Raw genomic sequence first — 26,357 nt, 5'->3', positions numbered from 1 at the left:
ATTAAAATTTGAGTGGGTAAACAGTATTAGTATATCCATAGAATGGAATACTATTTAGCAATTTTTAAAAAGAAGAAAACAAAAAAAGAATAATTAATGAACTGCTGATACATGTTACAACATGGATGTATCTCAAAAATGTTATGGTAGGTAAAAGAAGCCAGACTTAACGACCATATGTTGTATGATTTCATTTATATAAAAGGTTCATAAAAATAAATTTTATAGACAAAGATTAGTTGTTTTGGGGATGGGGGTGGGAATGGAGAGCGACTAAAACCTATCATGACAGATCTTTCTGATGTGATGGGAATGTACTAAAACTGGATTGTGGTGATAACTGCACAACTCATAAAAGTATACTCTTAAAATGGGTGAATGTTATGGTCTATAAATTACACCTCAGCATTTAAAAAGTACAGAGACAGAATTATTACATTGTGGAAATAGTTTTTACAGAATTTTACAGAATTTACAGCACAATGAAGACTGATTCTTTTTTAAAAATTGATTTTAGAGAGAGGAAGGGGAAGGTATATATATATAGAGAGAAACATCAATGAGAGAAAAACATCAAGTGGCTGCCTCCTACACGACCCCTACTGGGGATAGAGCCCACAACTTGGGCATGTGCCCTGACCGGGAATTGAACCATGGCCTCTTGGTTCATGGGCTGACACTTAATAACTGAACCACACTGGCTGGGCTGATTCTTTTTTAAAAAATATGTTTTTATTGATTTTGAGAGAGAGAGGGAGAGGGAGAAACATTGATGTGAGAAACATCGATTGGTTACCTCAGTGTGGACCAAACCCGTAACCTTTTGGTACACCAGACTGGATCATGCTCTACCAACTGAGCCACACCGGCCAGGACAAGACTGGTATGTTTATCAGTGGTACCCAACCATTCCCAGGCCAACATCCCTTTCTAACAGCAAAAAAGTGACAATCCTGCATATTTGAATCGAATCTTTAATATAAATTGAGGAAATATATCATTTCGAGAATACTTTGAACTCTGTAATAATTTTAATTGAATTTGCATTTAACTAATCATGTCTACTGCATATAAAAATAATAGCTAGAGCCCTAACTGGTTTGGCTCAGTGGATAGAGCATCGGCCTGCGGACTGAAGGGTCCCGGGTTCGATTCCGGTCAGGGGCATATACCTTGGTTGTGGGCACATCCCCAGTAGGGGGTGTGCAGGAGGCAGCTGATTGAGATTTCTCTCTCTTTGATGTTTCTAATTCTCTATCCCTCTTCCTTCCACTCTGTAAAAAAAAAATCAATAAAATATATTTTTAAAAAAATAGCTAGATATGCAAGACATAGTCCTTATTCAATCTGCTGACCAGGCCCAGTGCCATGTGGATTCATGGGCTTCTTGCAACCTGGTGGGGTCAGCAGTCCCTGAGTGGAAGCTCCCTCAAACTCTTTCACCTCCTAATGCAACACTGAACGACAAAAGCAAAATTACTCCTTTATGTTCAGCTCCATGGTGTTTTTTGTCAACTCTGCGGTCAGTTCACAGCTGGGAAAACACAGTTGATTGTTGGGCTACCGGCATGTCCCCTGGGTGGGGAAAATGTTCTTGAAGAGTGGGTCATGGAAAAGGAGGAAGTTGTATGACTGAAAAACCACAGAAGGTTGACTGGTGGATGCTTGTCCAAACATATAACGGAGCTGTTTTGTGGATTCCTGTTTTGCCACCAATCTATCCCAAGGAGACCATTTCAGTTAAAACGAGTTGGGTCTCCACAATTCTACAGTTCAAACGTGTATTAAAAGATCATGCCAGGCAGAGACAATATGCCCCCACATGGCTTCCTCCCTCTGGGATTTTCATTTTCTGTAGGATATCCTCTAAACTTTCCGAACAGTGGTGCAGCATCACTAAGTACTTCCAGAACGACCAATTGAGTACTTCCCACATGTAAGTCAATCACTTAATAGGATCTGAAATGTACTGTTTCCATTGCCAAGAAATGGACTCCAAAACTGTTTCCAAATGATTTATAAGAAATACTTGCTTCTTTCAGTAAGTCTTGTTTTTGTCACTGGCCATTAGTGTTGCGAAGGTGAGAAACAGAGGAAATCTATTTTAAAACGGTGTGTAACTGTTCAGTGCATTTTCAAATAGTATGTTCAGTATGCTTTCGGGTAAAGTGTAATAAATACACTAGTCTCCCAGTGTTTCCAGATGTTCTGGACATTTTTAGTATGTTAATGAAATGTTTTCCCAGAATAACAATTGGGCACCTATAGCTTTTCATCTAGAGCACTTCACCAGAAAACATACTGTGTCTACTACTGAACAGTGTAAATCGTTTAAAAGTCAGTTTACCCGATGTTTCCTGTCTTTGCGGACGTGCTGCAATATCCTCTGCTAAGGGACGTCAGCTCTGTGCCGTAGGAGACCGTCTTTCCTGACCGCAGCTGGTCCTGGCAATTTCCCCGGGGCCCATTCATTTCCTCTATCAGTCATTCAGGTTGCTGTTCCCCATGTTACCATCATTTTTCTTCATAATGGCAAAAGAAAAAAATCCTCTTGCAGATTAAAGATCATCAACACCATAAATGGAGCGCCTACTATGGGCCAGGAGCTGTATGGATACCATATTTAATACTCACAGCCATCTTATACTGTAGAAATCACTGTCCTTGTTTTGCAGATACATAAGGGACACACAAGGTAACCTCACGTGGGAAAGGACATTGAGCCAGGGTCACCTGACCAGTAAGAAGCAGGGTTAGGATTCAAACAAATGTGCCTCCTACACTCCTAGAGTGCCTCCATCTCCTACTCTTCCTGAAGTCAAGACTTACGTGGCTTTATCTCAAGGCATGGATTTGGCAGCAGTGTACTATTAATTTTTAAAATTAAATATAATTACTGAAAAAACACTATTTATTTATTTATCCATCCTCACCTGAGGATATTTTTCCATTAATTTTTAGAGAGAGTGGAAGGAGAGGAAGAGACAGAGAGAAACATCGATTGTTGCCTCCTGCATGTGTTCTGACCAGGGCCAGGGGATGGAGCCTGCAACCGAGATACATGCCCTTAACTGGAATCGGACCCAGGACCCTTTAGTCCGGGGACTGATACTTTAGCCACTGAGCCAAACTGGCTAGGGCTTATAATTACTTTTGAATTCAGGTTAAATTTACATACAGTAAAGTGAACAAATTCTAAGTGTTACACTTTATATTTCTAGGCACTTGTGTAACCATCACCTGGACTCTAGATCCTTGATAAAAATGCAGGTGATTCCAGCACTCCAGAGGTTCCCTCATGCCCCTTCTTGGTCAGTCCACACCCCCAAAGGAAACCACTATTCTGATGTCTATCACCATAAATTAGTTTTGATTATTTGTGAACTTCATATGAGATCATCAAGTGTATACTTTCTTGTATGTGGATTCTTTTGCTCATCATATTTGCAAGGTTCATCAATGGACAATGTATAAAATGGAAAAGTTCATTTATATACTTTAAATTAATGTTGTTAGAGGTTACAGAAACTTCTAAACCGGATTTTGGTGAAAGATGTATCTTAGTCAACTTAACACTTAGGTACAATTTGTATTTTCATATCTAATATATTTTTTAAAACCTTCCACATTAATACCAAGTACCAACTATATTTTATAGTAATGCAAATTATATTCTTTAAAATAAAACACATTTTTAAGATTATAAAAAATATAAAAAAATATAGAAATAAAAGGTGAAAATTCATGTGTAATTTTATGTAGCACTATCTTTTGAAAGCCTGGTGCAGCAATTCCTTAAAAAGTCTTGCAGATGAGATTTGGGAAATTCATAATTTTTTCCATATATATAATTACTTACAAAAGTGTGGGAGAGCTGAGTAAGTAATCCCACCATATTCCCCTGACTTCATAAGGGTTGCCAGTAAAAATTGTGGAAAATAGCCCTGATCGGTTTGGCTCAGTGGATAGAGCATCGGCTTGCAGACTCAAAGGTCCCAGGTTCGATTCCGGTCAAGGGAATGTACCTTGGGTGCGGGCACATACCCAGTGGGGAGTGTGCAGGAGGCAGTGGATCAATGTTTCTAACTCTCTATCCCTCTCCCTTCCTCTCTGTAAAAAATCAATAAAATATATTTTTAAAAATTGTGGAAAATAGCCTTGCAACATTCAATATTAATAACAAATCTGAAAAAAATGAGTGACAAAAATCTATGCCACAAGTTATATAGAGGATAGCTATAATCTTGAATTAATGATATTCCAAATTTCACTTAAGAAAACCCCCAAAATGTTTAGGAACATAAAATATTTGTAACTTTGCATACATGTAGTTGAAATAATATAGGCTTTGGAGCCACAAAGACTTGGTTTGAATTTCAGTATTATCTTTTTTACTTTGGCAAATTATTAAACCGCTGAGCCTTAGTTTAATCACCTGAAAGATGGAGAATACTTATTTCAGAACTTACATAAATATATATATATATGCCAAGTACTTATAACACCTACTGCTTATTGTCTGTCTTTACCCACTGAAAGGTTATCTTTGAAAGGACAGTATCTTTGTTTTGTTGATTGTTGTACCCCAAGTATCTTTAACAGTGTTTGGCACACATAGTTGCTCAAAGATTATTTGTTAACCATTATATTGTTACCATTAATCCAAGCCTTCTTAGTCACCAAATAACTTGCTTGTGTCATGTCCTCCCTATAATATAGCTTTCTCTATTTACCTTTAGAAATGCTTTTGACATGTGACACAGTGGTACTATGGGGCAGTAGTTAAATAAAAAAACACAGACTCTGAAACCAGATTGTTATTAGTAGGAAAGGAGTAAATGGGAAGACTAGATATAGACAGGCCATTTATACAGTTTTGCAAAAAAAGTGCATTTAGCACTCTCCAAGTCTATTCTCTGCTGATCAGTAGGGGAAAGGATTGTACAAAGGCAGTTTAGATGCATGCCCAACAAGGCCTGAGTAACATGAGAAAAGGCTTGCCTGTTAATCACACCTGGAAACAGGCAATTGGCCAGCATGGACATGGCCACTACATGTGCATGAAGTCTAAATATATATATTTCTAGACAAAGGCTCTAGGGCTCTGGCTCCTGGAACTCCTGCTGCAGGGGCTGAGTCTCCTGCACCTGCATGGCGCTTAGCCATGTTGGGCTCCATACATGGACGAGTGAACTTTAATTAGCCTGAATACTGAACCACACCTGGCTGCAACATGGAACGGGAGCTCTGGACACTGGCCTTGTTTCTGACTTTGCTGGACTCCCAGCTACACCTTTTCCAGGACTGGCTTAAGGGGCAGGGGACTTTGGAACCCAAGAAATGTAACTCCATGCCAATAAAGCTTGTTTCCACATCACATCCTTCTTTCAGGGGCACCCCAAGAACCAAGTCTGGCCCCTGAATTCCTCTGGCATCAACAGGATTCCATATGTATACATTCTGCATTCCATATACATATGTCTTCTTTCGTAGAATATAGGTAAACAACCAAATTGATGCTCATTACTAATTAATTTATACACACACACTCATAGTAGCAATAATATCACTTGTGTAGTGGTTTTACAGGTTCTAAGTATTTTACATATTAATGCATTTAATCCTTCTAACAACCTCTTGGAAACCAAGGCACAGAAAAATTAATTTGTATCAAGTCCTATAGCTACTAAGTGACTGAGTCAGGATTTAGATCCATGTTGGGCTTCAATTAAACACACACACACACACACACACACACACACAACCTTTTTAGATTAGAAAGGATAATACCTAAATAAATAAAAATGAACTAAATAGCCCTGGCTGGTGTGGCTCAGTTGATTGGGTATCATCCCATGCACAGAAGGGTTGCCAGTTCAATTCCCAGTCAGGGCACAAGCTCAGGTTGTGGGGTCAATCCCTGGTAGAGGGCATTCAGGAGGCAGCCAGCCACTCTCGCATTAATGTTTATTCTCTCTCCCTTTCTTTCTCTCTAAAAATCAATAAAAATAAAATTTTTAAATGATCTACATGTAACAATTAAATTGAAGTCTGTTAAAAGAAAACAAAACTTTTGTTAGTACTAAAGAACGAAATGCAGATATTAGTAGATGTCACTAGGTGATGCTGTTTGTTAAATTTCCCTCCCGGTAATCTGAGGAATTATTATTTATTCAGATGGGAAAGAACTTATTCTAGGCCTAATAAAAATTTAGTTGTCTCTTTAGCCACAAAAGTTATACAGTCCAGAAAATAAATTTATATGCAAACAGGTAAGCCACACAAAGAAACTTTTAGTAAGACTGTAAGCTTAGAGTATTGAGACTTCCACATAATGAACATGGTATTTCTCTCTACTTATTTTATCTTTCTCTATTTTTGTCTCCATTTTCTTTAATGTCTTGGTAAGATTTTGTCGACAGAGTTCTTGAGTATTTTAAAAATTTATTTCTGGTTAACATGTCTTTGATGCCACTGTAATGTTATCTGTCTTTACCTTTTTATGTCGAAAATTTTTAAAACATTTTTTTTTCCGATTGATTTTCAGAGAGGGAGACAGAGAAACATCGATTTGTTGTTCCACTTATTGATGCATTCATTGGTTACTTTTTGTATGTGCCCTGACCAGGGATCGAACTCACAATCTTGGCGTATCGGGACAACACTAACCAACTGAGCTACCCAGCCAGGGCCTATGTTGAAATATTTTAAATTGACATTACACTCTTAACGAGGCAAAATGTATGCTGCACACATACCAAACTGACAGAAATTCAGCAATTTGATACCAAGTGTTGGAAACGAGGCAGAGCACTGGAACTCTGACACACTGCTGTGGGGAAGGGAGATGGCAGTCCTTCTGGAAAGACAGCTGGCACTGTAGTATGGTAATACTGATGCCCTCGACAACTGCTAGATTCATGTATACAAAAATGTGTACCAAGAAATAAGATGTGTACCAAAAACACTTACAACAATGTTCAAAGCAGTATTCTTTGTAATAGGGAAAAATTGAGATAACTCAAATGGCTCTTAACATTAGAGAGTATAAAATAAATTGTGGTACATAAATACAATAGAATAAAACAGAGACATCTACATGAACTAGTAACAGCTTTTGCAACAACCTGAATCAATCTCACAAATTTCATATTAATAAAATAAAGAAGAGGTACAAAATAACGTGCATAAGTGTATTCAAAACTAATGCCTGCCACTTATTTTTAAATGGTTCAGCAAATAAAATATATATCCATATCCACCTATTCAGATACAAACAAAATGTGCAAACTGTTAACAAATATGAATCTAAGTAGGATTATACAAAGGTTCATTGCATTATTTTGCTACTTTTCTTTAGGTTTGAGATTTTTCATAATAAAAAGAAAAAAAGTTCAAAAATCAGATAAAGCTAATTTACACTGTTTAGGAGTAGTTCTTCATCTGTGTGATAGATGTATGAGTTTTCTTTATAAGTATTTACTGAACTATACATACATATTTTATGCAGTTTTCTGTATGTATATTTTATAAAAGAAAAAAGGTTAAAATGTGATGATAAAAATACATTTAAAAAAGCTGCTACATACTTGTTAAACATTATTATTTAAAAAATTGCCCTAGCCAGTTTGGCTCAGTGGATAGAGCGTTGGCCTGCGGACTCAAGGGTCCCGGGCTCGATTCTGGTCAAGGGCATGTACCTGGGTTGCGGGCACATCCCCAGTAGGGAGTGTGCAGGAGGCAGCTGATCCATGTTTCTCTCTCATTGATGTTTCTAACTCTCTATCCCTCTCCCTTCCTCTCTGTAAAAAGTCAATAAAATATATTTTTAAAAAAATTAACTTTCTGCTTTATAAAGCAACCAAACATTAAGTTAGGGGGCTTTTGTTTATGGGTCATTTACTTGAGATAAATTGGGACATACCTGAGGACCAATTTTTGAGGCTAGCAATAATGTCATCTGATTTTTTCTATGAGATAGTTCTTACAAAACCATCAATTCTGAATCTTGTTACTTTGATATTCTTCTATATAATTCCCATGAACTGCATTATGATACCCCAGTGCTCACTGGGGAGATCTTCTAGCATATGCTACTTAGAAATTTATTGTAAGAAAAGTCTGCATAAGTTTTATAATTGTTCAAATATTATACACAATTTATATTGTCCATGTATAAATGTTATCATTTTCTATAGGTTATTCTAAATTCTTTATTAGGATTTCACAGTATTTTTCTGTAAAACCCTCAAAGTAGAAAGTTGTTCAGAATTTCATGTTTTCACACTGACTTTTAATATATTAATCTATTTGATTGTCATCTTCTTCTGAGTCATCTAAATCAATACTGAAATCTAAATCATCACTTTCTTCTTTATTTCTTCTGCAGCTTCTTCTACAATTGGAATGTGGATTATTTTCAATGTTTTCTGTCTTTTCTGGTTCTTTATTAAACCTAAAGATGGAAGGAAAAACCTCTTTATTTCCCAGGCTTTCACTATTTACTTGTGTAGATTGAAAATAACATTACACTACATTTCCTGATTAACAGAAGCCTAATGAAATAAGTAAAAAGAAAAAAATCCTTGAAGACTAAGTTAAGACCCAACGAATTATATTATTATAATTCTTTAATGTCTTTTTCAATATATAGTTATTGACTGTTGTCAAAAAAGTAGACTCAAAGAAATTAATGCATGATGTCCAGTAAAGAAAAGTAGTTACATAATAAAGAACTTTTTAATAATGAGTAATGAATATGAACCTCATGGATAAATATTTTAATTTCCTAAAAATATAAAGTTTCTGCCCTAACCGGTTTGGCTCAATGGATAGAGCGACAGCCTGCGGACTGAAGGGTCCCAGGTTCGATTCCAGTCAAGGGCATGTACCTTGGTTGCGGGCACATCCCCAGTAGGGGGTGTGGTGTGCAGGAGGCAGCTGATCAATGTTTCTCTCTCATCGATGTATCTAACTCTCTATTCCTCTCCCTTCCTCTCTGTAAAATATCAATAAAATATATTTTAAAAAAAAATATAAAGTTTCACTTATAAAGTTTCACTTCAATCTGTAATGATAAATTAAGACTTTTTTCTATTAGGTAGAAAAAGTCTACATTAGTGTGATACACTGAAACTTAAGACCTTCAGAGCTAATGAACATTTCCTTAAAGAAAATTTGCTTACTAATTACTAAAACAGTAAAACCCAAACATAAAAGAAGTACTCACGGAGTAACAATGTCTTCTTTCTTTCCACATTTTGCGCAAACTTCAAGTTCACAGGCACATGGTCTACATATTATGTGATAAGAATCTTTCACGGTCTTTTGTAAACATTTAACACTAAAAGTAGAAAATGAAATCAAACATTAATTTTTACTAATTACCTAAGATGTATTTGATAAAATGAAGAAGTAAAGCTAAATGTCTAGATAAAAAGCCCCAAAATCAAAACTCCTAAATTCCAATCGCAGAAAAAGGAGACATATGTAAAACTTTAAACAATTAAAAAAATAATTCCAATCTCATGTATTTATCTTATATAACTTTACATTAAATAAAGCATTTCTAGATAACAGGTTACAGATCAACTTGAGATTTATCTGCTTTCAAACTTCCTTAAAAAATGTCATCTGCAAACAGTGACAGTTTTACTTCTCCCTTTCCAAGTTGGATGCCCTTTATTTCTTTTTCTTGCCTAATTACTCTGGCCAGAACTTACAATACTATCCTATATAATAAAGAGGTGATATGCAAATTGACCATCACACCCTCACACAAGATGGTCACCCCCATGTGGTCACAAGATGGCCGGCAGGGGAGGGCAGTTAGGGGCAACCAGGCCAGCAGGGGAGGGCAGTTAGGGGCGACCAGGCCTGCAGGGGATGACAGTTAGGGGTGACCAGGCCGGCAGGGGAGGGCAGTTAGGGGTGACCAGGCTGGCAGGGGAGGGCAGTTGGGAGCAATTGGGCCGGCAGGGAGCAGTTAGGCATCGATCAAGCTGGCAGGGGAGTGGTTAGGGAGTGATCAGGCTGGCAGGCAGAAGCGGTTAGGGGCAATCAGGCAGGCAGGCAGGTGAGCGGTTGGGAGTCAGAAGTCCTGGATTGTGAGAGGGATGTCCAACTGCAGTTACAAGATGGCCACCACAAGATCGGGCCTAAACCGGCAGTTGGACATCCCCCAAGGGATCCCAGATTGGAAAGGGTGCAGGCTGAGCTGAGGTACACCCCTCTCCCCCAGTGCACGAATTTCATGCACCAGGCCTCTAGTGTTGAATAAAAGTGGTAAGAGTGGGCATTTTGTCTTGTTCTGATTCTACAGGAAAAGGTTTCAGCTTTCCACTGTTGAATATGTCAGCTGTGTGCTGACATCTATTAAGATGATCATATGATTTTCATCTTTCATTCTGTTAATGTGGTGTATCACATTGATTGATTTGTAGATGATAAACTATCCTTGCATTCCTGGAACAAATCCCACTTGATTATGGTATATGATCTTTTTAATGTACTGTTGAATTTGATTTGCTAATAATCGGTTGAGGATTTTTGCTTATAAGGTATATTAATCAGGAATATTGGCCTATAATTTTCTTTTCTTGTGGTATCCTTGTCTAGTTTTAGTATCAGTGATGCAGGCCTTATAAAATGGGTTTGAAAGTGTTCCCTCCTCTTCTATTTTTTGGAAGAGTTAAGAAGAGTTGGTATTAATTTTCTTAGAATGTTTGGTAGAAATCAACAGTGAAGCTGTCTAATCTTGCACTTTTGTTTGTTGGGAATTTTTTGATTATTGATTCAATCTCTTTACTAGTAATCTATTCAGATTTTCTCTTCCTTAATGATTCAGTCTTGGCGGGTTGTATGTCTAGGAATTTATCTGTTTCTTCTAGGTTGTCAAATTTGTTGGTGTATAATTGTTCATAGTCTGTTGTGAATCTTTGTATTTTTGTGGTATCAGTTGTAACATCTCTTTCATTTTGGATTTTATTTATTTGAGAATCCTCTCTTTCTAGCTAAAGATTTGTCAATTTTATGTTTTTAACTAATCAATTCATTAATATTTTCTATTGTCTTTTTAGTTTCTATTTCATTTATTTCAGCTCTGATCTATGTTGCTTCCTTCTTTCTCATTGCTTTGTACTTTTTTCTTCTTTCTCTAGTTCATTGAGGTGTAAAGTTAGATTCTGTTTCTTGATCTAAGCAGTTATTGCTGTGAACGTCTCTCTTAGAACAGTTACTGTTACATCCCAATGTTTTGGTATGTTCTATTTCCATTTTCACTTATCTCAGGGTATTTTTTTTTTAGTTTCTCGCAGATTTCTTCTTTGACCCATTGATTGTTTAATAGCATGTTGTTTATTCTCCACAAATTAGCAAATTTTCTGGTTTTCTTCTTGTAATTTGATTTCTAGTTTCATATCATTGTGGTTGCAAAAGATGCTTGATATAATTTTAATCTTAAATTTTTACCACTTGTTTTGAGGACTAACATATGATTTATCCTCAACAATATTCCATGTGCACTTGAGAATAATGTATATTCCATTGCTTTAGGATAGAATGTTCTGCATATCTATAATAATAAAAGCATAATATGCTAATTAGACCAGACAGCCGAACGACCTTCCAGATGAAGCTGGGGCTTCGAGGGCCGAGGCAAGATGCCACGGCTGTGAGGGCTGAGCTCCTTGCACGAATTTTGTGCATCAGGCCTCTAGTATCTGTATAATATTGTTAAAATGCCCATACTACTTAAAGCAATATATAGATTCAATGCAATCCCTATCAAAATCTTGATGACATTTTTCACGGAAATAAAACAAATAATTCTGAAATTTATATGCACAAAAGACCCCATATAGCCAAAGCAATATTGAGAAAAATGAACAAAGTTGGAGGCATCATGCTCCCTGATTTCAAACTATATTACAAAGCTATAATGATCAAAACAGTATGATATTGACATAAAAGAGACATACATATCAAAGAGAATAGAGAGCCCAGAAATAAACTCACTCAATTAATTTGCAATAAAGAAGTCAAAAATATATTAACAAATTCTTCAATAATTGCTGGGAAAACTGGACAGCCTCATACATAGGGACCACAATTATACATCATATCCCAAAACTAACTAAAAATGGATTAAAGACTTAAATGTGAGACCCGAAACCATAAAACTCCTAAAACTCCTAAACACACACACACACACACACACACACACACACAAACATAGGCTGTAAGCAATGATTCTTTAAATTTGACACCAAAATTAAATGGAACAAAAAATCAAAAATAAGCAAGTGGGACTAAATCAAACTAAAAAGCTCTGTACAACAAAGGAAACCAACAAAATAAAAAGGCAACCTACTGAATGGGGAAAATATAAGTAAAACATGTATCTGTAAGGGGTTAATATCCAAAATATATGAAGGCCTCACACAAATCAATAGCAAAAACAATCTGATTAAAAATTGGGCAGAGAATCTGAATAGACATTTTTCCAAAAACAATGAACAGATGGTCAACATGTATATGAAAAGATGTTCAGCATCACTAATTCTCAGGAAAATGCAAATCAAAACCACAATGAGATTATTCCTTCAAAAAGCTATTATCAAAAAGACTAGAAATAACAAGTGTTGGTGAGGATATAAAGAAAAGAGAACCCTTGTGCACGGTTGGTGGAAATGTAAATTGGTATAGCTAGTGCTATGGAAAAAGTATGGAGGTCCATCAAAATATTAAAAAATAGAACTATCACATGACTCAGCAATCCACTTCTGGATATTTATCTGAAAAAAATGAAATCACTAACTGAAATCAATAAAAACCTATTTTAAAAAATCCACTTTAAACATGAATATATAGTTAAAAAGAAAGTATAGTACCATGACAATGAAGGGATAAATTTTCCAAAAACACACAATATTCCTGAATGTTTATGAATCCAATAACAGGCTGTTAAAATAAATGAGGGAAAACTATGAAATAAAAAGAGAAATAGACAAGTTCATAATTACAACTAGGGATTTCATCACCTCTCTGTACCTAACTGGACAAATAGACGAAAAAAAAAATCAGTAAGGATATAGAACACCTGGTTGACAGAAGACTATGAACCAAATTGACATTTATAGAACCCTCCACCCAACAAGGGCAATATGTTCTTTTCAAGTACACATGAAACATTCTCTAAGATAGATCATATCTGAGCCATAAAACCAACCTCAATAAATTAAAAAAAAACAAAAACCTATAAACTTACACGAAATATGTTCTCTTACCACAGTGAAATTGACTGGAAATCAGTAAGTGAAAAATATATGGAAAATGCCCAAATATCTATAAATTAGAACACTTCTAAAGAATCTACAGGTCAAAGAGGAAGTCACAGAAAAATTAGAAAATATTTTGACTGAAGGACAATGAAAACACAATCAAAATTTGTAGAAAGAAGCTAAAAAAGTTCTTGGGAAATATATATAATTACATGTTTATATTAAAACAAGAAAAACGATCTAAACTTCTACCTTAAGAAAATAGAAAAAGACAAATAAATTAAACTAAAAGCAAACAAAAGGAAGAAATATTGATATAAACAGAAAACAATGAAATTGAAAACAGAAAAACAGAGAAAATTAGTAACACCAAAACCAGGCTCACTGAAAAGATTAATATAATTCATAAACACATAACCAGACTGATCAGGACAAAAAAAGGAGAAGAAACAAATTACCAATATCAGGAATTGAAGGAAGGACAGCATTATAGGTCCAACAGATATTGAAAGAATAATAATAAAATTTTACTGACAACTCTATGCCCATAAATCCAACAACATCATTGAAATGCACAAATTTGGGAAAGAGACATTATCAAAACTTGCTTAAGAAGAAATACTTAATCTAAAAATTCCTCTATCCATTAAAGAAAAATTTAATCATAGTTAAAAACTCTCCAACAAGTAAAACTCCAGGCCCAAAGGGCTTCATTGATGAATTCTACCAAACATTTAAGAAATAATACTAATTTTTTCAAAAACCTTCCAAAAAACAAAATAGGAAGAAACAGTTCCCAACTTATTTGATGAGGCCCTAATAGCAAAACAAACAAAAATTACAGATTAGTATTTCTAATAAACATAGATGTAAAAATCTATGACAAAATGTGAGCAAATCAAATCTAGCAAAATATAAAAAGGATACATATAATGACTAAGTGGGGTTTATCCAAGGGCATGCAAGACTAATTCAATATTAATATCAATAAATGTAATTCACCAAATCAGTGTTCTAAGGAAGACAAACCATATGATAATCTCAATAGATGCAGAAAAAGCATTTGACAAAATTTAATAACCATTCATAATAAAAAGCCTCAGTAAACTATGAATTGGAGGAAAATTCTTCAACCTCATAAAGAGCATTTACAAAGAATCTACAACCAATATCATACTTAATGATAAAAGACTGAATACCTTCCCCATAAAATCAGGAGCAAGGCCAGAGTATCTGCCCTCATCACTCCCAGACAGCATAAGGTCAAATGAAATAAAAGCCATACAGAGTGGAAAGCAAGAAGTAAAACTGTGTTCATATAGAAAATCCCAAAGAATCTATTTTAAAAAGTATTAGAAATAAAATGTGAGTTTATTAAAGTCACAATATATAGGGTCAGTAAAGAAAAATAAACTGTATTTTCTACATTATAGCAATGACCAATGATTTTCTGTAAAAACTGGCAAGCTGATTCTAAAAGTTTTTTGTTTTTTTTTTTAAAGCTAAGAAATTATAATAGTCAAAACCACTCTCAAAAAGAAAAAAAGGCTGGAAGATTCTCCTGACTGGATTTTAAGACTTACCATAAAAGCCCCAGTAATCAAGATAGTGTGGTTGGTGACAAACACACAGATCAATGAGATAGAATGAAATCCAAAAATAAACCCATACATATGTCAACTCATTTCCAACACAGGACAAAGGGAATTCAAGGAAGAAAGGGCAGCTTTTTCAACAAATGATGCTGGAATAATTGAAGAGCCATAAAATTAACAGGAAACGAGTTATAAACCCAAATATAAAAGCAGAAAATATTTGCAAAACAAATATCTGATAAAAATATTTATACTCAGGATATAAAAAACTTTCAAAACTCAGTAATAATTAAACAAAACAACTCAGTAAAATCATTAGCTAATGAACAGAAAGAACTACCCCAAAGAAGAAATAGGGATGCCAAATGAGCACATGAAAAGGTGCTTAGCACCAGTGGTCATCAGAGATATGCAAATTTTAATCACAACGAGATGCAGCTTATGACTAAAATATCTGGAACTCTCAAACTATTGATGGGAATGTAAATGGTATAGCCATTCTGGAAAAGTTAGACAGTTCAATATAAAAACACCCTTAACATACAATCCAGCAATTTCACTGCTACATATTTACGCCCCCAAAATGAAAACATTTGTTCACACAAAACCTGTACATAAATGTTTATGGCAATGTAATTCATAACCACCAACCTAAATGTCCATCAACTGGTGAATGGATGAACAATTGGTGGTCCAATCAGTGGAAAAATAAGTTTGGATTAGGAACATTTTCAGTGTTGTATTTTTTTTTTTTTGCTTTAAATTTTTAAAGTTTTAAAATAATTTTAAAGAAAATCTATTTTGGCTAGGTTCATCTCAGGACTTAAGAAAATTACATGTTTTCATTTCTCTATCTATGTTGTTTCACACCAGGGACTTCACAGGTAAACCAATCCTTAAGTATCCAAATAACTAATTCAGGGATAAAACTATTTACAGAATTGTCAAAGTTAAAATTTACATGTAAAATAGGTGTAAAAATGGGATCTCCTGTTTTGAAATCTGAAGTCAAAAGATCACAGATTCTACATTCTCTAACCCAACTAATCCCCAAAACATTGCCTCTAAACACTGACTCAATCACCTGCAGAGCTTATTCAAATGCAGATTAATGGCTACACCCATTATTTACATAATCAGAATCTTGGGAATGGGTCCCAATCTGTCAGTTAAACTCTTTAAAGACATTCTTATGCACATGGCCACTTCTAACCCCTGACTGGTTAAAAGAAATACTTCCTTGATGTGGGGGCTTTCCAGTGTTCCCACTGCTGGCTGAGACTGTAATGGCCAATTTGGAGAAGAGAAGAAGTCTATTGCTGAAATAAATTATTCTATTTTCAAATTTAAATTCATTCTGAAAACCGGTTAGGTTATATTAAGCTAGTATTTCTATGACTATAAATATACCTATTTATAAGGAGATACACACATATTTTTTAACTGACATGTTTCCTCATGTTTGTGAAAATGTAAATTATATACATTTTTAGATGTTTACCACCTTCCCAGTTTCTGTCACAGAAGTGGGACCTTGGTGTGTCTTCTCTTTCAAAACTCTTAATCCATGCTTGACATCCTCACTGGAAGTATAGTGAGAGAAGGTCTGAAAGTAATTGAGTTTCTGGATTTTTTTTTTTTTTTAACCACAATAGTATATTTGCCTTGCCATAGAATCTTGATCTTAATAATTAAATGGTTTAGATATTATTTTAATTATACATGATATGAATTCCAAATTGTCATAAAACTCATGAAACATACTGAAACATCTTCAAAATAACTGTAAATTATTTACTCCTGAGAGTGTGTTTTTCATATAAAATACATAGTAAGGAAAGACATTAAAATCACCTAATGTAAGTTTTACCTAATTTTCCTTAAAAAATAGCTATATTTTGAAAATTTTGTGAGTACATGCAAAGAGAACTTCAGATGTTAAAATAATGATAGTTTTGCCTTCTTTTCATTTCTCCATAGCATACAATTCCTAGGAATAATCAAACAATCTTGACCATTCATATACCACAAGTAATTATTTTAATGAAAACTGTGGTCAAATAAAAACACAGGTCATTCCTATAAAACGTGTTTACTAACAAAGGAGACAGTAATATACTTTTTTAGAATGTTATTTTAAAAGTAAAAAGACATTTACCTTTTTACATGAAAAACACACAAAAAAGTAATTAAAAGTTAAAAAATGTTCATTATATATTTAAGGATGAAAATCAGAGACAAAATTTGAAGTTTTCACTTGTCTCACTAATATTTTTGTTTTAAAAGTTATTTTTCATAGAAAAGTTATTAATATTAATACTTTATGGGCATATGTTATTTATACTCATATTATTTACTAAATAATTATTTTTAAATGTCTTATTCATATCTAATATAAATACCAATATACATAAAACCCATATAGGTATATAAACCAAGCTCTGGGATCCTCAGTCATTTTTAAGAATATAAAATGGTCCTGAGAACCAGTGATATCTATATATATAAAAGCCTAATATGCAAAGTGTCCCCTCGGGCAGGAGTTAGGCCAACTGGGCTCACTATGACATGCACTGACCACCAGGGGGCAGCTCTCGAATGAAGGAAGGCCCCGGCCGGCAGCCAACAGCTGGGGAAGGTGAGGCCCCGGCCAGCAGCCACTAGGGACCCTACCTGTGCACAAACTTTGTGCACTGGGCCTTTAGTATATGATAAATACCGATGGGGAAAAGAACTGATCTTATATTTCTAGTACTTACTGGAAATAAAAGGCTTACTTTACTCTGTCACAACTTTTCTGGCACTGCCTCCAGTTCCTGGTTATATTATTACACTTTAACCTTTATCATAATTAAACTCCACTTATATACTCTCACATATTCGATGACTAAGTGCTTTCGTAAACAGTGAGCTGTGCTACTCCACCCTTAGTGTGCAAATAATAGAAACCTAACATTGACAGAGTTCCACAACTTATTTCCTCCAAGGGCTCTAAGTAATCTGTGCTAACAGAGAAAGATTCTGAAACTATACTAAGGAATTACATCATATGCTACTTAGAAAATGTTTTTAAGAAAACAATATCCCCAAATTCCAATAACTTTGAGTAGAAGTTACAATTCACTTTCCTGTGTCCCTAACTGAGGTGTTTGAAAATAAGTAGAAAGATCAAACCAACTTTCCTTCCTTCCTTCCTTCCTTCCTTCCTTCCTTCCTTCCTTCCTTCCTTCCTTCCTTCCTTCCTTCCTTCCTATCTATTTATTTATTTTTAATTGATTTGAGAGAGAAAGGAAGAGGGAGGGAGAGGGAGACAGAGAGAGAGAAATATCAATGTGAGAGGGAAACATCAATCAGTTGCCTCCTGTACACACCCGACTGGAGACCAAACCCACAACCTGGGCATGTGCCCTGACGGGGAATGGAACCGGCGACCTTTCGATGCACAGGCCACTCAACCACACTGGCCAGGGCCGGACCAACTTTTCTTGCTGCAATAGTAGATTTGATTAGAATAATTCTTAAGAGTACATAATAATTCACCTCTGACCAAGAGTAGTTTAGGAAAAAAGAGAAAATCAAAATCATTACACTTTAGGTCAGGCAATTTTAAATTAAACCTTGCTGTATCAATCAATATTAATGTCAAAAAGTAGGCTTCAGCCCTGACTGGTTTGGCTCAGTGGATAGAGCGTCGGCCTGCGGATTGAAGGCTCCCAGGTTCGATTCTGGTCAAGGGCATCTACCTTGGTTGTGGGTACATCCCAGTTGGGAGTGTGCAGGAGGCAGCTGATCGATGTTTCTCTCTCATCGAGGTTTCTAGCTCTCTATCCCTCTCCCTTCCTCTCTGTAAAAAACCAATAAAATATTTTTTTTTTTTAAAAAGTAGGCTTCAGCCCTGACTGGTTTGGCTCAGTGGATAGAGCGTCAGCCTGCAGACTGAAGGGTCCCAGGTTTGATTCCAGTCAAGGGCACATACCTTGGTTGCAGGCACAACCCCAGTGGGGGGTGTGCAGGAGGCAGCTGATCGATGTTTCTCTCTCATCGATGTTTCTAACTCTCTATCCCTCTTCCTTCCTCTCTGTAAAAAATCAATAAAATATATTCAAGAAGTAGGCTTCATACACAGGTGAGCGATTGATGACAATAATGAAAACAACACTTTTACCTTTAAATAATATATTCAAAACAGATAGAAAATCTTCTTTTTTTAAAAAAAAATATATTTTATTGATTTTTTACAGAAAAGGAAGCGAGAGGTAGAGGGATAGGTGGACAAATACAATGAGAGAGAAACATTGTTTTCAGCTGCCTCTTGGACCCCCTCTACTGGGCATGTACCTGCAATACAGGTACATGCCCTTGACCGGAATCGAACCTGGGACCCTTCAGTCTGCAGGCTGATGCTCTACCCACTGAGCCAAATCAGCTAGGGCTAGAAAATCTTCTTTTTGACAGATAACACTGGTTCATGTTCATGGATCAACATCCTATATAATAAAAGCCTAATATGCTAAGTGTCTGGTCATCTGGTCAACCGTTCAACCAATAAAAGTGTAATCTATATATATAAAAGCCTAAGTGACCGGCCGATCATTTGACCGGCCTACTGGTAGCTATGATGTGCACTGACCACCAGGGAGTAGAAGCTCAACGCAGGAGTGCTGAGTTGCAATGACTTGGCAGCTGGGGTTCTCGGGTGATGCACCCAGAACCAGAGAGGAGAGAGCTCAGTTCCGGGGTGCGTCACCCAAAAGCCACTCTCTCGCAATCCGGGATCCCTAGGGGGATGTCGGAAAGCCAGTTTCGGCCCAATCCCTGCAGGCCAGGCTGAGGGACCCCACCAGTACACAAATCTGTGCACCGGGCCTCTAGTATGCTAATAATATGCTAAGACCGCTCAACCGCTTACTATGATGTGCACTGACCACCAGGGGGCAGACAGTCGACTGGTCAACCAGTCGCTATGACGTGCACTGACCACCAGGGCAAACGCTCCAATCAGTAGGTTAGCTAGGGTCCAGCCAATCGAGACTGAGCGAGATAGACCAGACATCGTCCCTCCCTGGCTGGCCAACCTCCCATGTCACCCCCCCTTGGCCCCGATCATGCACCAGTGGGGTCCCTCAGCCTGGCCTGCGCCCTCTCTCAATCCAGGACCCCTCGGGGGATGTCAGAGAGCCGGTTTTGGCCCAACAGCGGAACAACTGGTTGCTATGATGCGCACTGACCACCAGGGGACAGACGCTTAATGCAGGAGCTGCCTCCTGGTGGTCAGTGCACTCCCACAGAGGGAGCGCTGCTCAGCAAGAAGCCCTGAGCTGGGCTCACGGCTGGCGAGCACAGTGGCAGTGGTGGGAGCCTCTCCTGCTTCCGTGACAGTGCTAAGGATGTCTGACTGCCCACAGGCCTACGCCGTCAGGTGGACATCCCCCAAGGGCTCCCAGACTGCAAGAGGGTGCACACTGGGCTGAGGGACACCCCCCCCCCCAAGTGTACAAATTTCGTGCACCAGGCCTCAAGTTACATAATAAGAGGAAAGATAAATGAACAAATGACAATTTATGTGGAACCCCCATAGGGACAGCTTGAGATTAACTGCATTGTCTATTAAAGAAAACAGGGCTCTTGATTATTTTCCCTCCATTCTCTGGTGCCTTCCCCAAAATGTTTTCTATAAACATTGTTTATAGTAAGTGCTCTTCTACTTTTAATTTATAACCTAAAAAATTGATTTTAGAAAGAGGAAGGGAGAGAGAAAGAGAGAGAAACACACAGAGAGAAACACTGATTTTTGTTGTCCCATTTATTTATGCATTTTTTGGTTGATTCTTGTATGTGCACTGACTGGGGATTGAACCCATAACCTTGGTGTATCTTGAGGCCACTCTAATCAACTCAGTTGCCCAGCCAGGGCCTAATTTATAACTTTTCTAAATCTCTCTCTCCTTTTTTCACTTCATCATTACTCTGCAATCTTACCTTGTGCCCTATAAACAAGTAATTAATGCCAATTGATGGACAAATACTCCAGTGCCAAAGAATGAGTGTAAAGTACTGCTATGAATATAACCTCAAGCTGGTGAATTTATCTGGTGCTCTCTGTGTATTAATTTGCTTTCTTTGAAAAATGAGTACAGTGGTCCTCTTTATTAAGCAGGATTTTAGGAGTATAAGCTTCTTTCCTTTAAAAATAAGGGGTTAACAAATGCTGGCAAGGGTGTGGAGAAATTGGAATCCTTGTGCACTGTGGGTGGGATTGTAAAATGGTGCAATCACTATGGAAAAAGTATGAAGAGTCCTCAAAAACTTAAAAATAGAACTACTGTATGATTCAGCCAGTCTTAAAGAGATATTTACACAATGTTCATAGCAATATTCACAATAGGCAATAGACGAATGATAAAGTGAAAACAAGAGAGATAGATTTTAAAAAGTTATAATTTAGGCCCTGTCCAGGCAGCTGAGTTGGTTAGAGTGTCCTCCCGAAAAACAATTGTGAAAGCAACACAAATGTGCATCAGGGGACACACACACACACACACACACACACACACAGAAATATTATTCATCCTTAAAAAGTAAGGGAATTCTATCACATGCTACAACCCGGACAAGCTTTTAAGACATTATGCTTAGTGAAATACACTGGTCACAGAAGGACAAATACTGTATAATTTCATTTATATGAGGTCTTTAAAGTAGTTAAATTCATAGCAATAGAAAGTAGAATGGTGGTTACCAGGAGATGGAAGGAGCAGACTAGGGAGTTGCTGTTTAATGTGAATAGTTTCAAATTTGCAAGATGAAGAAGTCCTGGAGATGTGTTGCACAGCAACGTGAATATTCTTAACATTACTGAACTATCTACACTTAAAAAAGATGGTAAATTTTATGTTGTATGTTTTTTACTATCACCACAAAAGTAGAAAAATAGTTAACTTTAGAAAGAACAGGGCTGATCTAAAAAAGATTATCTTGAAGGTCAGAGTTTGGCTAATTTGATTGAAAAACTTTTGTAGTAAAGAGGGAGCCAGCATATTGTTAGAGAGTTAAATCACGGAGTGGCATGACCTGTTAGCAACATCTCATCCCCCTCTAGTATCTCATTTTTCTCCCAAATAGCATTATTTTTTGTTTTCCCAGACTCAACTGCCCCATACACTGTAGTAGACATATAAAAGCAGGACTTCTCTGGGAACAAAGCTCCCATCCTGCTGCTAGAAACCCAACTCTTCCCCATAGGAGGCCTTACATCAAACTCCAGACCAATGGAGGTATCTATAATGATAAAAGCGTAATATGCAAATCGACCAAATGGGCAAACAGCAGAATGACCGTCTGGACGACCACGTTATGACATGCACTGGCGCCAGGCCAGCCAAGGCAGGTGCGATGTGATTGGTCGGGGGGCCCCCGCCATCACCCCACAATCGCCCTGCAGAGGGAGGCCGAGGCCACCGGGGCAATCAATCAGGGTGTGTGTGGGGGGCTCTGCAATTGCCCCGTAGAGGGAAGCCCAGGCTACTCAGCCGTCAGCGCTGTGGTGGGGCCTCCCTCTGCAGGGCGATCGATTGAGGGGCTTCTGGACTGTGAGAGGGTGTAGGCCAGGCTGAAGGATCCCCCCCCCACCCCCAGTGCACGAATTTCATGCATGAATTTGTGCACCGGGCCTCTAGTTTGGGTATAACTGAGATAGAAGATAATTTATTTATTTAATGCAATGAAGTACGAAGAGATAAGGGCTGCCTCGGGCAGTCAATGGGAATAAAAACCAAAAGGCAATAAATTTAAAAACTACAGTAGGTCCTCGGGTTATGTCAGAGATCTGTTCCTACAGCGCGATGTAACACGATTTTTGTAGTAAGTCAGAACCCACCTACATAAGCACCTACGTCACTCACATGGAGCACATACACAGCAGTAATGAAGTGAAAACAGTAAAAAAAATTTAAAAGAAAGATAACAATTCCTGACCTTTACTGTGGTATATAAATAATAAAAAACATAGAACACATATCTACCTACGTCGAAATGACGGAACTTTTTCTTTTTTATAAATAATGGGAGATGGCGACGTACCCACGAAACGATGTACGTCGAGTCCGACGTAACCCGAGGACTGTCTGTATTAGTTAGAAAGGGCTAAACACCTGTATGTGAAGACCAGGTCCTCAGGAGGAGTGCCTTTGTTTGATGAAAAGATGTCATGAAAAGCAGCGTGTTAGGCATAAAGCACCTACCTTTGTGAAAATGGTAGGCTAGGCATCCCTAGAGCAATGTTGGTTCCAAGGCATGTTCTTTCCTTCTTCACCTGACTTACTTTTAAGATGAAATCTACTTTCAACCACATTCTTCCTGTGGCATTTAAGCTCCCTTCTCCCCATTCTGGACAGTTCTGTTTTAGCCTGCTGTATTTAATGAACTCCCTGGCAAGCTTTTGTTTTATTCAAGAATTCTAGAGCTGCAAAGTCTGAAAAAAACTGACCTAAGATATTGAAGGGACCAAAATTTTGCCACCCTGAAGCTGCCTTTTTGGCATTTTGATTTTAAATTGTTTATTAAAAAGACAAAAGACTCAGAAAGAACCTTTGGCCCTCCCCCCTTTCCTGCCCAAGAGCTGCAGACAGAAGCCTGCTTTGGGAAGGGAGCCTTGGCTTAATCACCTTGGGAATCTTCACCCTAGCATTAGTCAGGAAGACTCCAGCTTGTCAGCAAGAATATTCCTGCCACTCTTGTTCTGCACTCCCTCAACTACCTGTAAATTGCCCATTCTCACTCCTGAAATCTAAGACTCCATTCCCACCCCCCACCCCCGCCACACCTTTTCTCCTTTGTCCAAAAAATCTTATATATCCAATGTTGCCTGTCTTTGGAATTTTCAGGACGATGTGAATTCCCCATGAACATGTATTAAAACCTTTATTTTCTCCTGTTAATTTTATTAGTCCAGCCTAGAAAAACTTAGAAGTTGAAGAGTATTAATATTCTTTTAGCCCCCACAGTATATATGACGCTTCAGTGGCTTCACCCTATGAGTATCCATTGATTTTGTACATAGCAGTTTCTCAACCAAGATTCTATTGACATGTTGGGTTGGATAGGTCTTTGTTGTGGGGGCTGTCCTGTGTATTGTAGGATGTTTGGCAGCATCCCCAGCCTCTACCCGTTATATGCCAGTAGCATCCCTCCCAGATCCTATAGTCATGGCAATAAGAAATGTCTCCAGACATTCCCAAATGTCCCTGGGGTCAAAATCCCCTTTCCTGTTGAGAACTACTGATACAGAGGACTTACAGGTCCAATTCTAAACTCAGACCCCAATCTGTTTTGGGCCTGCTGCTGTGTTATTCCAGCTTCTCCTTTCTTTTCCACTACTATGGCCATGTTAAACATTAGCTAGCACTGTATTTTTCTTTTATGGGCAGGAAGAGAAAAGAAGCAGCTAGAGATTCTAACACAAGTTTGGGTATTTGCCTACCATACTAGTAAATTAATAGGAGAAAAGGATTACTTAGTTACCTGAAATACAAGGCAGAAGACGTTTGTAGGTACCAGTTTAGGCATTTCAGTACCTGAATGTAAAATTTGTTTCTCTAAATACATGTGTGTGTTTTTTAAAGGTAGAATTTAATAAGTATAAATCCTAACAAAAGAAAAATTTAATTTGTAAGTGATTATGCTTGATCAAAGCATTTAAAATGTCAAAACAAGTGAAGCTTCAGTGGGGGTCTAAAATACATATAAATACTTTTCCTCCCACTTTCTAAATTCTTCTGGTTTGGCTAATAACCAAATTAAAAGATAGATATTAACAGGAGAAAATAAAGTTTAATACATGCACATGGGGAATTCACGTAGACATGATAAATCCATAAAAATTCCAAAGACAGTGAGGCAACATTGGGTATATAAGACATTTCTGGACAAGGAGAAAAGGGGTGGGGGTGGGGGTGAGATAATAGATTTCAGAAGTGAGAATGGGCAATTTACAGGTAGTTGAGGATGACAAAACATACTTGGCAAGAAAATCCCTGCTAAGTGACTGAGAAACAATGGGGCACAGTGGGTATCTAGCTAATAGGCACCTGCCTGAAGCTCTCTTGTTTACCCTACTTAATTCAAACTGGGCTAAGATCTCCTTCCAGAAGCTGGGTTCTTTGTCTGAAACTCTTGGGCAGGAAAGGGGGGAGGGTCAAAGGTTCTTTCTGGGTCTTTCGTTTCTTAGTAAACAGCTTAAAAATCAACATCCCAAAAAGCAGCTTCAGGGTGGCAGAATTTTGATCCCTTCACATCCCATCAAGCATCTTTCATCATTGGATTTAAATCCCTCACAATGTTGGTCAAGTCTTAATATGCAGAGAAAGCAAGGTGGATATAGATGAGTTATCCTTTCTATAAGACTCTCCATGCTAGATTAGAGTTTGAAACCCGGGCTTTCTAAAATGCCTAGTGTGTCACATGTTCAGTGTAATCTGAAATTCATAATGTTCTAGGCCAGACAGGTGACCTCTTAAGTAACACGTTTGGGCCATGTTTGGACTAGTAGTTTCTTAGTCTCTCATTAGCCATCATTTGTTTTGCAATACCTGAGGCTTCTTTATTTCTAGAGATCTTCCTTAATGTCATCTTATCTGTATTTTGGTATTTATACAATATATTTTATTTCCCTCATTTTATACTCGTCACCAGCTATTGTATGGCTAACCTCATCTGCCTCAGGGTGAAGCAGCTCCTGAGGTGCTCATCTCCTGGACCTAACAGAGGTCTCTCAAAGGCCTCTGGGTTATACTACGTTGCCCAGGCAGTGGCAACATCACCATGAACTTCCCTGACTCCAAGTTATAGATTCACAAAATGTCTGACATAATTTTTCAATAAAAATAAACAGCAAAGGTTATATCATGTTTACTTTTTAGACTAACGTTCCAAACTTTAAGTAAAACTTCCTCCCATGAAGGAAGAGAAAATACATTTAAGAAAGTTGCCACTACTACTCAAAAACTAAAAGGAAAATAAAGCAACATTGCATAACTGTTCTAAATAGCGACTACATAGACTACCAAACTAAAACTCAGAATGTAAAAACACGATCACATACATTAACGCTAACTTTTATATTTCAAATGATCATTTTTCTCTTTTAGGCAGAAATTACCCTCCAATGTGGCCCTTATTCAGCTGAGCTAAAGGATATATGGGAACAACACTAGTATGCACATAAGGCTGATAAAACAAAATCCAAGAATTTAAAAAAAAGGCTGAGGGACAGAGGAATGAGAAATGAAGTCCAGTATCTTTTCATTTATCAATTTAGCAGTTTATTTATGATACTCCAGCTCAGCCATTTCAGTAATCTTCATGGTTTGCATTAAAAAGTCAGAGCTGTTTTAAGGCCCCCTACTGATACCTCATCAGTGAGAGGTAGACTTACAAAACAAATATTCCCCTCTCTGCCCTAACCCACCTTTCATGCACAAGAGTC

General features: G+C 37.3%; 1 protein-coding gene across 2 annotated transcripts in view; it reads right to left on the bottom strand.

Annotated features, from left to right (window-relative positions):
* Positions 1 to 7,730: 7,730 nt before the first annotated feature.
* CUNH9orf85 (chromosome unknown C9orf85 homolog) overlaps positions 7,731 to 26,357 on the bottom strand; it is a 44,007-nt gene continuing 25,380 nt past the window's right edge. For both annotated transcript variants that reach the window (XM_006086805.3, XM_023752363.1), the window contains 2 exons: positions 9,230 to 9,343; positions 7,731 to 8,455 (listed from right to left, as the gene is read on the bottom strand). In XM_006086805.3, the coding sequence (XP_006086867.1) occupies positions 8,302 to 8,455; positions 9,230 to 9,343 (268 nt within the window). In that variant the 3' untranslated portion in view covers positions 7,731 to 8,301. The remainder of the gene's footprint in view (positions 8,456 to 9,229; positions 9,344 to 26,357) is intronic.

The sequence above is a fragment of the Myotis lucifugus genome, unplaced genomic scaffold (genome assembly GCF_000147115.1).
Source record: "Myotis lucifugus unplaced genomic scaffold, Myoluc2.0 scaffold_31, whole genome shotgun sequence".
In the NCBI taxonomy this organism is placed as follows: Eukaryota; Metazoa; Chordata; class Mammalia; order Chiroptera; family Vespertilionidae; genus Myotis; species Myotis lucifugus.
Note: the sequence above shows the minus strand (reverse complement) of the source record. Positions and strands in the feature narration are given on the sequence as shown.